Source organism: Hyla sarda, chromosome 6 (assembly GCF_029499605.1).
Source record: "Hyla sarda isolate aHylSar1 chromosome 6, aHylSar1.hap1, whole genome shotgun sequence".
NCBI lineage: Eukaryota > Metazoa > Chordata > Amphibia > Anura > Hylidae > Hyla > Hyla sarda.
Genome location: NC_079194.1, coordinates 200,409,829 through 200,421,921, shown reverse-complemented (window position 1 = coordinate 200,421,921; position 12,093 = coordinate 200,409,829). Strand labels below are relative to the sequence as shown.

The 12,093-nt window shown below is 43.4% G+C and overlaps 1 protein-coding gene across 1 annotated transcript in view; it reads left to right on the top strand.

Moving 5' to 3' along the window:
- LOC130276601 (polycystic kidney disease protein 1-like 2) overlaps nucleotides 1-12,093 on the top strand; it is a 264,668-nt gene that overhangs the window by 220,277 nt on the left and 32,298 nt on the right. Inside the window, exons 23-29 of the mRNA XM_056526192.1 lie at nucleotides 6,685-6,813; nucleotides 7,051-7,276; nucleotides 9,738-9,919; nucleotides 10,016-10,246; nucleotides 10,339-10,440; nucleotides 11,159-11,337; nucleotides 11,626-11,772. Coding sequence (XP_056382167.1) covers nucleotides 6,685-6,813; nucleotides 7,051-7,276; nucleotides 9,738-9,919; nucleotides 10,016-10,246; nucleotides 10,339-10,440; nucleotides 11,159-11,337; nucleotides 11,626-11,772 — 1,196 coding nt within the window. The remainder of the gene's footprint in view (nucleotides 1-6,684; nucleotides 6,814-7,050; nucleotides 7,277-9,737; nucleotides 9,920-10,015; nucleotides 10,247-10,338; nucleotides 10,441-11,158; nucleotides 11,338-11,625; nucleotides 11,773-12,093) is intronic.

The following is a 12,093-nucleotide window of genomic DNA, read 5'->3' as shown; positions in this document are numbered from 1 at the left end:
CCTCTGTGCTCTCTCCTGTCTGATAGTACTCCTCTGTGCTCTCTCCTGTCTGATAGTACTCCTCTGTGCTCTCTCCTGTCTGATAGCACTCCTCTGTGCTCTCTCCTGTCTGATAGGACTCCTCTGTGCTCTCTCCTGTCTGATAGGACCCCTCTGTGTTCTCTTCTGTCTGATAGCACTCCTCTGTGTTCTCTCCAGTCTGATAGGACTCCTTTGTGCTCTCTCCAGTCTGATAGCACCCCTCTGTGTTCTCTTCTGTCTGATAGCACTCCTCTGTGTTCTCTCCAGTCTGATAGGACTCCTCTGTGCTCTCTCCAGTCTGATAGGACTCCTCTGTGCTCTCCCCTGTCTGATAGTACTCATTTGTGCTCTCTCCTGTCTGATAGCACTCCTCTGTGCTCTCTTCTGTCTGATAGAACTCAACTGTGCTCTCTCCTGTCTGATAGTACTCCTCTGTGCTCTCTCCTGTCTGATAGCACTATTATGTGCTCTCTCCTGCTTTATAGCACTCCTCTGTGCTCTCTCCTGTCTGATAGCATTCCTCTGTGCTCTCTACTGTCTGATAGCACTGCTCTGTGCTTTCTCCTGTCTGATAGTACTCCTCTGTGCTCTCTCCGGTCTGATAGGACTTCTCAATGTTCTATCCTGTCTGATAGTACTCCTCTGCGCTTTCTCCTGTCTGATAGTACTCGTCTGTCCTCTCTCCTGTCTGATAGTACTCCCCTGTTCTCTCTCCAGTCTGATAGGACTCCTCTGTGTGCTCTCCTCTCTGATAGCACTCCTCTGTGCTCTCTCCTGTCTGATAGCACTCCTCTGTGCTCTCTCCTGTCTGATAGCACTCCTCTGTGCTCTCTCCTGTCTGATAGCACTCCTCTGTGCTCTATACTGTTTGATAGCACTCCTCTGTGCTCTCTCCTGTCTGATAGTACTCCTCTGGGCTCTCTCCTGTCTGATAAGATTCCTCTGTGTTTTCTTCTGTCTGATAGTACTCCTCTGTGCTCTCTCCCATCTGATAGGACTTCTCTATGTTCTATCCTGTCTGATAGTACTCCTCTGTGCTCTCTCCTGTCTGATAGTACTCCTCTGTGCTCTCTCCTGTCTGATAGCACTCCTCTGTGCTCTCTACTGTCTGATATCACACCTCTGTGCTCTCTTCTGTCTGGTAGCACTCAACTGTGCTCTCTCCTGTCTGACTGTACTCCTCTGTGCTCTCTCCTGTCTGATAGTACTCCTCTGTGCTCTCTCCTGTCTGATAGCACTCCTCTGTGCTCTATCCTGTCTGATAGTACTCCTCTGTGCTCTCTCCTGTCTGATAGGACCCCTCTGTGTTCTCTTCTGTCTGATAGCACTCCTCTGTGTTCTCTCCAGTCTGATAGGACTCCTTTGTACTCTCTCCAGTCTGATAGCACTCCTCTGTGCTCTCTCCAGTCTGATAGGACTCCTCTGTGCTCTCTCCTGTCTGATAGGACTCCTCTGTGATCTCTCCAGTCTGATAGCACTCCTCTGTGCTCTCTACTGTCTGATAGCACTCCTCTGTGCTCTCTCCTGTCTGATAGCACTCCTCTGTGCTCTCCCCTGTCTGATAGTACTCATCTGTGCTCTCTCCTGTCTGATAGCACTCCTCTGTGCTCTTTCCTGTCTGATAGCACTCCTCTGTGCTCTCTTCTGTCTGATAGAACTCAGCTGTGCTCTCTCCTGTCTGATAGTACTCCTCTGTGCTCTCACCTGTCTGATAGCACTATTATGTGCTCTCTCCTGCTTTATAGCACTCCTCTGTGTTCTCTACTGTCTGATAGCACTGCTCTGTGCTTTCTCCTGTCTGATAGTACTCCTCTGTGCTCTCTCCGGTCTGATAGGACTTCTCAATGTTCTATCCTGTCTGATAGTACTCCTCTGCGCTCTCTCCTGTCTGATAGTACTCGTCTGTGCTCTCTCCTGTCTGATAGTACTCCCCTGTTCTCTCTCCAGTCTGATAGGACTCCTCTGTGTGCTCTCCTCTCTGATAGCACTCCTCTGTGCTCTCTCCTGTCTTATAGCACTCCTCTGTGCTCTCTCCTGTCTGATAGCACTCCTCTGTGCTCTCTCCTGTCTGATAGGACTCCTCTGTGCTCTCTTCTGTCTGATAGGACTCCTCTGTGTTCTCTACTGTCTTATAGCACTCCTCTGTGCTCTCTACTGTCTGATAGCACTCCTCTGTGCACTCTCTTGTCTGATAGTACTCCTCTGTGCTCTCTACTGTCTGATAGCACTCCTCTGTGCTCTCTACTGTCTGATAGCACTCCTCTGTGCTCTGTCCTGTCTGATAGTACTCCTCTGTGCTCTCTCCTGTCTGATAGGACTCCTCTGTGTTCTCTACTGTCTGATAGCACTCCTCTGTGCTGCTCTCTCCAGTCTGATAGGACTCCTCTGTGCTCTCTCCTGTCTGATAGCACCCCTCTGTGCTCTCTACTGTCTGATAGCACTCCTCTGTACCCTCCTGTCTGATAATACTCCTCTGTGTTCTCTCCTGTCTGATAATACTTCTCTGTACTCTCTCCTGTCTGATAGGACTCCTTTGTGTTCTCACTTGTCTGATAATACTCCTCTGTGCTCTCTTCTGTGTGATAGGATTCCTCTATGTTCTCTCCTGTCTGATAGGACTCCTCTGTGCTTTCTCCTGTCTGATAGCACTTCTTTGTGCTCTCTCCTGTATGATAGTACTCCTCTGTGCTCTCTCCAGTCTGAAAGCACTACTCTGTGCTCTCTCCTGTCTGATTAATATTCATCTGGGCTCTCTCCTGTCTGATAGTACTCCTCTGTGCTCCCTCCTGTCTGATAGGACTCCTCTGTGCTCTCTCCTGTCTGATAGCACTCCTCTGTGCTCTCTCCTGTATGATAGTACTCCTCTGTGTTCTCTCCTGTCTGATATGACTTCTCTGTGCTCTATCCTGTCTGAAAGCACTCCTCTGTGCTCTCTCCTGTCTAATAGCACTCCTCACTGCTCTCTCCTGTCTGTTAGTACTCCTCTGTGCTCTCTCCTGTCTGATAGCACTCTTCTGTGCTCTCTCCTGTATGATGGCACTCCTTTGTGCTCTCTCCTATCTGATAGGACTCCTCTGTGCTCTCTCCTGTCTGATAGTACTCCTCTGTGCTCTCTCCTGTCTGATAGCACTCTTCTGTGCTCTCTCCTGTCTCATAGTACCCCTCTTTGATCTCTCCTGTCTGACAGGACTCCTCTGTGCTCTCTCCTGTCTAATAGTTCTCCTCTGTGCTCTCTCCTGTCCTATCAGACAGAGAGGAGTGCTATCAGATAAGGAGAGAGTACAGAGGAGTGCTAGCCCACTCTCACTTATTAGACTTTGTCCAAGCCTGTGCTTTAGCTTGGACAAAGCCATGATTATATAAGCCGTGAATTCTATAAAAAGAAAACAACATTTTCTTATGAAGTATATTAGAAAGGTTAATGTTTTGTCAAGATGTACAACATATAACAAGTTTTTGCATCTGACAGTGTCCATTCGAAGGGGTTATCCAGGAATAAACTGAATGTCTTTCAAAAACAGCTTTACGTCTGTCCTCAGGTTGCATGTGGTTTTACAACTTGGCTCCATTGACTTCAATGGAACTGAGCTGCAGAACCACACCGAACCTGGAGACAGATGGGGAGTATATTTTGAAAGAAATTGGCTCTTTTTTTATATTCCTAGATAACCCCTTTAAAGAACAGGGTTCATTTTCATTTTTTGCATTTTCATCTTTGCTTTTTACAAGATGTAACTTTTATTTTTTTCACCCACAGAGCCATATGAGGGTATGTTTTTTGTGTGACGAATTGTACTAATGACAATTTCCGTTTCACCATAAAATCTATGGAGTAACAAAAAAAATTATTTGTGTGGGGAAATTGAAAAGAAAACAATTACACTAATACCCATATTAACTTTGCTACCCATATTTACATATTGTTTGATAAATTAAAGGGGTTATCCAACTTTTTTTTAATTTATCAACTGTCTCCAGAAAGTGAAACAGATTTGTAAATGACTTCTATTAACAAATCTTAATCTTTTCAGTACTTATGAGCTTCTGAAGTTAAGGTTGTTCTTTTCTGTCTAAGTGCTCTCTGATGACATGTGTCTCGGGAACCGCCCAGTTTAGAAGAGGTTTGCTATAGGGATTTGCTTTTAAACTGGGCGGTTCCCGAGACACGTGTCATCAGAGAGCACTTAGACAGAAAAGAACAACCTTAACTTCTGAAGCTCATAAGTACTGAAAGGATTAAGATTTTTTAATAGAAGTAATTTACAAATCTGTTTAACTTTCTGGAGCCAGTTGATATATATAAAAAAGTTTTTTTCTGGAGAACCCCTTTAAGTATAACAAAAAATTATGTTCCCTATAATGTTTTTTTTCTCTGTGTATCAGGCTGTTTGAGGGCAAATTTTCCACTGTGATCTGTAGTGTTTATTGTTACCATGGGACTTTTTGATCTCTCTTTATAATTTAGTTAGTTTAGTTAATTTATTGAATTTAATTTGGTTAATTCAGTTAGTTTATAATGTAGTTTCTGATATATGATCAGAAACTACAAAGGATCAATAATGCCACACATGATGATACCAAATATGTGTATTAAAAAAAAAAATAGGAACAGGGTAGTAACTGTTATAGGGAGGGTGGGGATTTTTTTAAATATTTATATTGAAGGCAAGTTCTTCAGAACACTTAAGGGGTTAAATGATGGACATCTGTGTGATCACCAATATCCGTCATTGGCTGTGATTGTGAGCTGCTGATAGCAGCTGTCACTCAATGTCCATGAAGTGAGCACAAATTATTTTTGACTTTTACAGTACATTTTGGTTGGTAGATAGGGCTTAGATTTGTTCTATTTGCAAAGACTGCGGTATGCAAAGTCAAACTCTTTGTCACTAGTGATGTTGCGAATATAACATTTTCGGTTTCATTGACTTCAATGGGCAGGCGAATTTTAAAACCCACAGGGACTCTTTCTGGCCACAATAGTGATTTAAAAGTTTTTTCAAGGGGACTAATATGTGGACTGTGGCGTGCTGGAGGGGGATCCATGGCAAAACTCCCATGGAAAATTACATAGTTGATGCAGAGTCTGGTTTTAATCCATAAAGGGCATAAATCACCTATTATTCCTAAATTCTTTGAAATAAAGTGCTTTAGCCCCCTTTAGGCAGCATATAGAGCCCCCCTTTAGGCATCACATAGTTAGATCCCCCCCTTTAGGCAGCACACAGATTCTCCCATATTAGGCAGCACATAGTTAGAGCCCCCCTTTAGGCAGCACATAGGTAGAGCCTCACTTTAGGCAGCACATAGAGCCCCCTTTAGGCAGCACATAGTTAGATTCCCCCTTTAGGCATCACATAGTTAGATCCCCCCTTTAGGCAGCACATAGATTCTCCCATGTTAGGCAGCACATAGAGCCCCCCCCCCCCCCTTTTGGCAGCACATAGATTCCCCAAAATTAGGCAGCACATAGTTAGAGCCTGCCTTTAGGCAGCACATAGAGCCCCCTTTAGGCAGCACATATTTAGATCCACCTTTAGGCAGCACATAGATTCCCCCATATTAGGTAACACATAGTTAGAGCCCCCCTTTAGGCAGCACTGGTTTTATTTCACAGCCAAAAAAGGTATTTTTTAATTTTTTATTTGAACAACTGTCACACCAAATGTGATTTGCACTAGTGTGACAATGAGCAAGAAAGGTTGCCAGCGGAGTTCCCCTTTTAAGCAGAGGTCCCCAACCAGGGTGCCTCCAGCAGTTGCAAGACACACAGACTGAACTTATAGCCCTTTTAATACTGTAGTTAGTTGCTTGAAGGAAATTAAGTTTTACACTGGAGTACCCCTTTTAACCAGCGGTTCCCTCCTAATCAGGGTGCCTCCAGTCACACGGACTGATATTTGAGCCCTAAAAAGGTCTTTTTTGGGTGTTGTCCTTAAAGCAGATGTTAGACTAGTGCTTTAGGAGTAAAGTGGACCCTGAATACACCACCTAGCAGCAACCTAGCTATTGCTTTCCCTATTACAGCAGGAGCAGCTTCTCTGTCCCTCCACTTTCTAAGCCTGCAGCATGCAAAGTGAAGGTAAAATGGCGTCTGTGCAGGAGGTAGGAGGGTCTGGAAGGGAGGGACTGCTGCTGATTGGCTGTAATGTGTCTGCTGACTCTGACTCACAGGGTCAAAGTTTACCGCAATGTTAAAGTAAAGGGGGCGAATCGAACTTCACATATGTTCGCCCGGCGATGCGAACGCGAACATGCTAAATTCGCCGGGAACTGTTCGCCGGCGAACAATTCGTGACATCTCTATGTCTCTCTTCAAGGTATACCCTCGGATTTCTGACATGGTGAAGCAATACATTTTTATGCACCTGCACAGGCTTTATGTTCAGGAAGGACCAACAATAGCCTGAACCTAGTTCTCCCAAAGAAGTGGTTGGTGACATGAAGCTTTATGATGCTTGTTCTATGGCATCTACTTTACTTTTCCTGTGATTGTTAAACCAGATTTCTACAAATAACTTCATTGCAAATGTTATACAGATCTGTATATTTGGTGGTGTAAGTGCCATGTAAGAATTAGGTAACGGTTCTACATCCAAAGATCCCCTAACTTCATAATGTTCTGCTGTCTTTCTAAATGATTTATGAACCTCTCTATTCCAGATGGTTAGCTTTTCGGTGAATCCATTTTCTAGTAAAACATTTGACATTACTGGATCTGTGGGGGGATTGAGCCTGACCAGCATGAATGGATCTGTTATCCCTGTAAAGGATCTCTCTGAATACATAGAGGTACATATATGTTCTCCTCTACAATTTTTATATATAGCTACCTCCTGCCAGGCTAGAAGGATCTAAAAGTAACCTGCCTTTAGGCAGATGTGTTGATATTCCCAAAATTGTATACTGTGTGGACACACCATATGTCTGCTGATCTGTTCTAGCTTATGTTCTGGTTCTCTGAGACTTTTTTTTAAATGTTTATATAAATACTTATTTACACTTTACAAACACAATACCTTCCTACAGATAATGTTACCTAGGGATTCCATTGCTGGTGGAGAAAAAAGCACTTTGTTCCTGGCCAATTTATCAGCCTTGCTGGTAAACATAACATCACCCCACTACCCTCTTGTCCTCCATTTGGAACCCAGTGAGGACATACCTTTGAAACTGTACTTGGGGTATGAATACCATCCCAATGAAACAAACTATGATATTAGTACTCATCTACCAAATGGACAATATCCTGGAGGTAAGATTTAATACATTGCACTGTTTGTCTCCCACAGTAGAACAGTCGTTTTATACTTACTGCTAGTGTAACCTTCACACTGATAACCACTTCTTGCCAAGTCTAATGACTGACTGGTTTCAGACATACTTAAAGATGACCTATGGCCAACTCATAAAGTCTGAGATTACATTATCATTACATAGCTTAGGGTGCCCTGATCACTCACTTTTGTACAGTTTCCTCCTGTTCCTGAGATATCAAGGTTTATAATTTGTCTGACAGTTTAGTGAATAAGTCGGATGGGCATAAACGTAATTTTAGTAATAGGGTGAATATCAGGTAATGGACGGGAGCATACAGTTAGGGGGTGTATATAAGGAATACACACCCCTCAATGTACAAAATTCACAGCCCTTGACTGTATAATCCTGCCCATCCGGCCTATTCACTCGCATTTTTAAAATTAAGTTCACACTCATTTGACTGATTCAATGAACTGTCCGACAGTACATATACCCTTAATTCTCAGGAAAGGAAGGACTTATCACTGAACTGTAAAAAGATGTTAGGCTTCTGTTGTAGATATAAGTTAAAGGTTTGGACATATTTTATAATGAAAAAATGATTTTTACATGTTAGCAGTTACCTTTAGTTTAAGATTTTGCACAAAGTTTCAAGCTGCAATCTCTATTCCTACATTTATTTTCGGACTCCCTGATATGCAGTTTTAAACCTGCTCCTAGTTTCAGGCCTTTCTTCTTTGGGTGTGTCCTCCCAGTAATACATCCTGGATGTGAGGTCTGTGACTCCAGGATGTTGGTGCCTTCATTAGCGCTAACCTCCTGAGCGGTAATCCTGAGCGTGACTCAGGGGTAATTTTCCCTGCCAGGATCGGTAACCCAGAGTCACGCTCGGGGTAGAATTGCAGAGTTGCCGGCCGGGCTGCACCATATATCGCAAAAGCAATGCGATATAGCCATGCGGCCCCCGGGAAAACATGCGATTATCTGCTCTGGTCGGATCCCGTGGCAGGTAAATAAAAATACTAAAAGTCAGTGTTTCCCTACCAGGGGGCCTCCAGCTGTTGCAAAACTACAACTCTCAGCATGCCCGAACGGCCAAAGGCTGTCCGGGCATGCTGGGAGTAGTAGTTTCACAACAGCTGGAGGAACCCTGTTAGAAAAACACTGAGCTAAGTGTAAAAGGAAAAAGGAGTAAAATAAAAATAAAAATCTGCTCACCTAGTCCCGGTCCCTGCAGATGTTGTTCCCCTCCGTGCGCTCTGGTCCCCGCTCTCTTCACTATTCATCTTCTAGGACCTTTCCCTTTTCAGCCAATCACAGGCCGCAGTGGTGTAAAGCCTGTGATTGGCTGAAGGGGAAAGGGCTTGTTCTGCAGCAAATACACTAGGTTTGAAATCTGCCCGGCAAACCTAGTGTATGCTGCTGCAGGACAAGGGGGGGGGGATGTGACAGAGGGGGGAGGGGAATGTGACATGAAGGGGGGGATGTGACAAGGGGGGAAGAATGTGACAAGGGGGGGTGACAGGGGGGAGGGGAATGTAACATGAAGGGGGGGAGAATTTAACAAGGGGGGAATGTGACAGAGGGGGAGGGGAATGTGACATGAAGGGGGGGGGGATGTGACAAGGAGGGAAGAATGGGACAAGGGGGGGGGTGACAGGGGGAGGGGAATGTAACATGAAGGGGGGAGAATGTAACAAGGGGGGGGATGTGACAAGGGGGAAGAATGTGACAAGGAGTGGGGAGAATGTGACAAGGAGTGGGGAGAATGTGACAAGGAGTGGGGAGAATGTGACAAGGGGGGGTGTGACAAGGGAGGGGGGATGTGACAAGGGGGAGGAGAATGTGATAGGGGGGGGGAATGTGACAAGGGAGGGGGAATGTGACGGGGGAGATGTGAAATGGGCGGGGGGAGATGTGAAATTCAATGCAAAAAATTGTACTGCTTTTGGTACAAATTTCCAGACAGAATCATACCGCCAGGGAGGCTAATATAAGCAAAGCTTCATTCGTAGATTAATTTCTCCTTTCGTCAGCCCATTAGGATTAGGAATCCCTTCTCCCTTGTGCGGACAGACACTGATCATGGAGAGTGTGTTATCATGCCACTCTGCGGACTGCTCTGCAGACTATTCTCTGATACAATACATCTTGTACCATTTGCCCTCCCTAAATACCCTGCAAGCTAAAATTTCCTCCGAATGTGCTGTAAGATCAATTGAAAGCCAACAGGACAGCTATAGGTGAAGTAGTTATACAGACTTTATAGAAACACATTTTTTTATTTTATTTTGCCCCAGATGTGAAACAGTGTCATAACTAACTCTATTGCTACATATATTATAAAAGGGTTAGTTCTTTAATTCTTTTCTCCAAATATAAATGTTATAACATAACATAGAATATATTAATATTTCATGTACAACTATTAACCACTATAACATTTCTCTTATAAGATAAAGTGTATTCCTGGGTGATAAACCCTGAGGAGCTTTATGGAGATGGTAGCTACTACTTGACTATAATACCGGAGATTGAGGAAGATAAACATTCTGTATCTATATCCGTTACCAGCTTTACTTCCCAGTGTGTGTTTTGGGATGAGGTCAGTCAGGAATGGAATAACACTGGCTGTCATGTGAGTAGATTTGGTTAGGAAAATAAGATATTACACAAATAAATGTTAAATTAGAAACAACAATTCAATCAAGTTTGACTGTCCCTTTATTTTCAGGTGGGACCTAAGACTACTCCCCAGAGTATCCAGTGTCTTTGCACCCATCTAACCTTCTTTGGAAGCTCATTTATTGTCATGCCAAACGCTGTAGATGTGAGCCGAACAATTGAACTTTTTGCTACATTTGTAGACAACCCTGTGGTGGTCACCACAGTTGGGTGCATTGCTTTAGTCTATGTGATGGTGTTGATTTGGGCCAGGAGAAAAGATATCCAGGATAATGCCAAGGTTGGTAGGAGGTTAAAGTGAAGCTCATTTTAGAAAATGCCTGTACATTCAAATAACTTCCAATTAACTAAATTGTTATTATTTTGCACTAGGTGAAGATCATAGCACTTGAAGATAATGACCCATTTGCCCAGTATCGGTATCTTGTGACTGTTTTTACTGGCCATCGAAGAGGAGCTGCAACCACATCTAAGGTATGTAAGGACAATAGATCCTCTTACCCAGCAATTAAATTAGTTAAGTGTCCAAAACCAAGACTTAAATCGCATGATTAAATGTTTTGACTATGCTACAGAGGTTGTAAAATTAGTGTAGTTCATAATATAGTGTCTGTACCTGTGTTTCATGGCTGGTCTTGAAGTTCTTATGGGATCTTTGCCCTGATGTTCATTTTTAGTAGCATACAAAATGGGTGTTGTCTCGGGCTCTTCCCAGGTTGCAGTGCGGCCTGAGACATTACATCACTAATGAGGTGTTAAAAGGGAGCCTGTCTGCTTCAATGGGTGAAGCGACCACTGAGTGAGAAGGAGATCATTCTCCACAGGGCTGCAGGGAATTGTAGTTTCATGAACAGCATCCTTAGCTCACCTGTACTGCAAAGGGTGGGATGACTGATGTGTGGGAGGGCGAAAAGTGATCTCACACTTACAAACAAGGGATCCTGGGACTTGTAGCTGGAGTTAGGCAACTCCAACAGGAAATAGCCATTTCACAAAAAGAAAGCAGCATCATTATGGTGGGCTTACAGCACAGCATTTAACACCAAGACAAGCATGTCCTTCCTAAGCATGTCCATTCCTGTCTGGCAGGTAGGTACTAAAGTCCCATTATGGTGGATAACCCATTTCAGGTTGTCTCTATTGAAGAAACTCATTTTTATTTCCTTACTTTAATGGAAGCATTATCTGGCAGGTGACCATAACACTATATGGCTCTGATGGAGAGAGTGAACCTCATCACCTGTATGACCAAGATGGCATTGTTTTTGAGAGGGGAGGATGTGATGTTTTCTTGATAACAACTGTATTGCCTCTTGGAGAAGTACAGCGTATAAGACTCTGGCATGACAACTCAGGAGATAAGCCTTCATGGTAAGAATGAATTCTGCCTATAAATGCCCATGCACATTAGATGAAAGACAATGGGACCGGCTGACTATCTAGTATGTATGTATTCCCTAACTCTGATGGCAGATATCAGGAGAAAGAAGGATCAGGCATCTTTGTTCCTTAGAGATAGTTGTCGGATACAGTTGGAGCTTATTCTACTTTCTCCATATAAAATATTGTAAAAACATGTTTTGACAAGTGTGCATTTAAATGGGGGGAGCCGTGATGAGTGGGCCCACAGCCATCTAAATATTTATCTTGTTGTCACAGGTATGTGAACAGAGTGTTGGTACATGATGTGGAAATGGATCAGAGGTGGTACTTCCTTTGTAACTCCTGGCTGTCCATTGAGGTTGGAGATTGTGTGTTGGATAAGATGTTCAGCGTTGCCACAGAAGAGGATATGAAGCAGTTTAGGTAAAGAGAACTAAATATATAGAACCAATAAGACTTTAGATTTAGTGATTTGATGAGAAAAGAATAAGTTATTATTGCTATCTATATTTGGTAATTGTTAGGCTGGGCTCACACACAGTATTTTGGTCAGTATTTAGACAGTATTTGGTCCTTATTCTAGTAAGTATTTTTAACCAAACCCAGGAGTGGAACCAACACAGAGAAAAACTATAATGAAAAGTTCTGTACCTTTTTTGTGTTTTGTAACTATCCTTGAGTTTGGCTCAAAATACTGACCCAATAATCGCTAAAATACTACATGTGAACCCAACTTTAAACAGC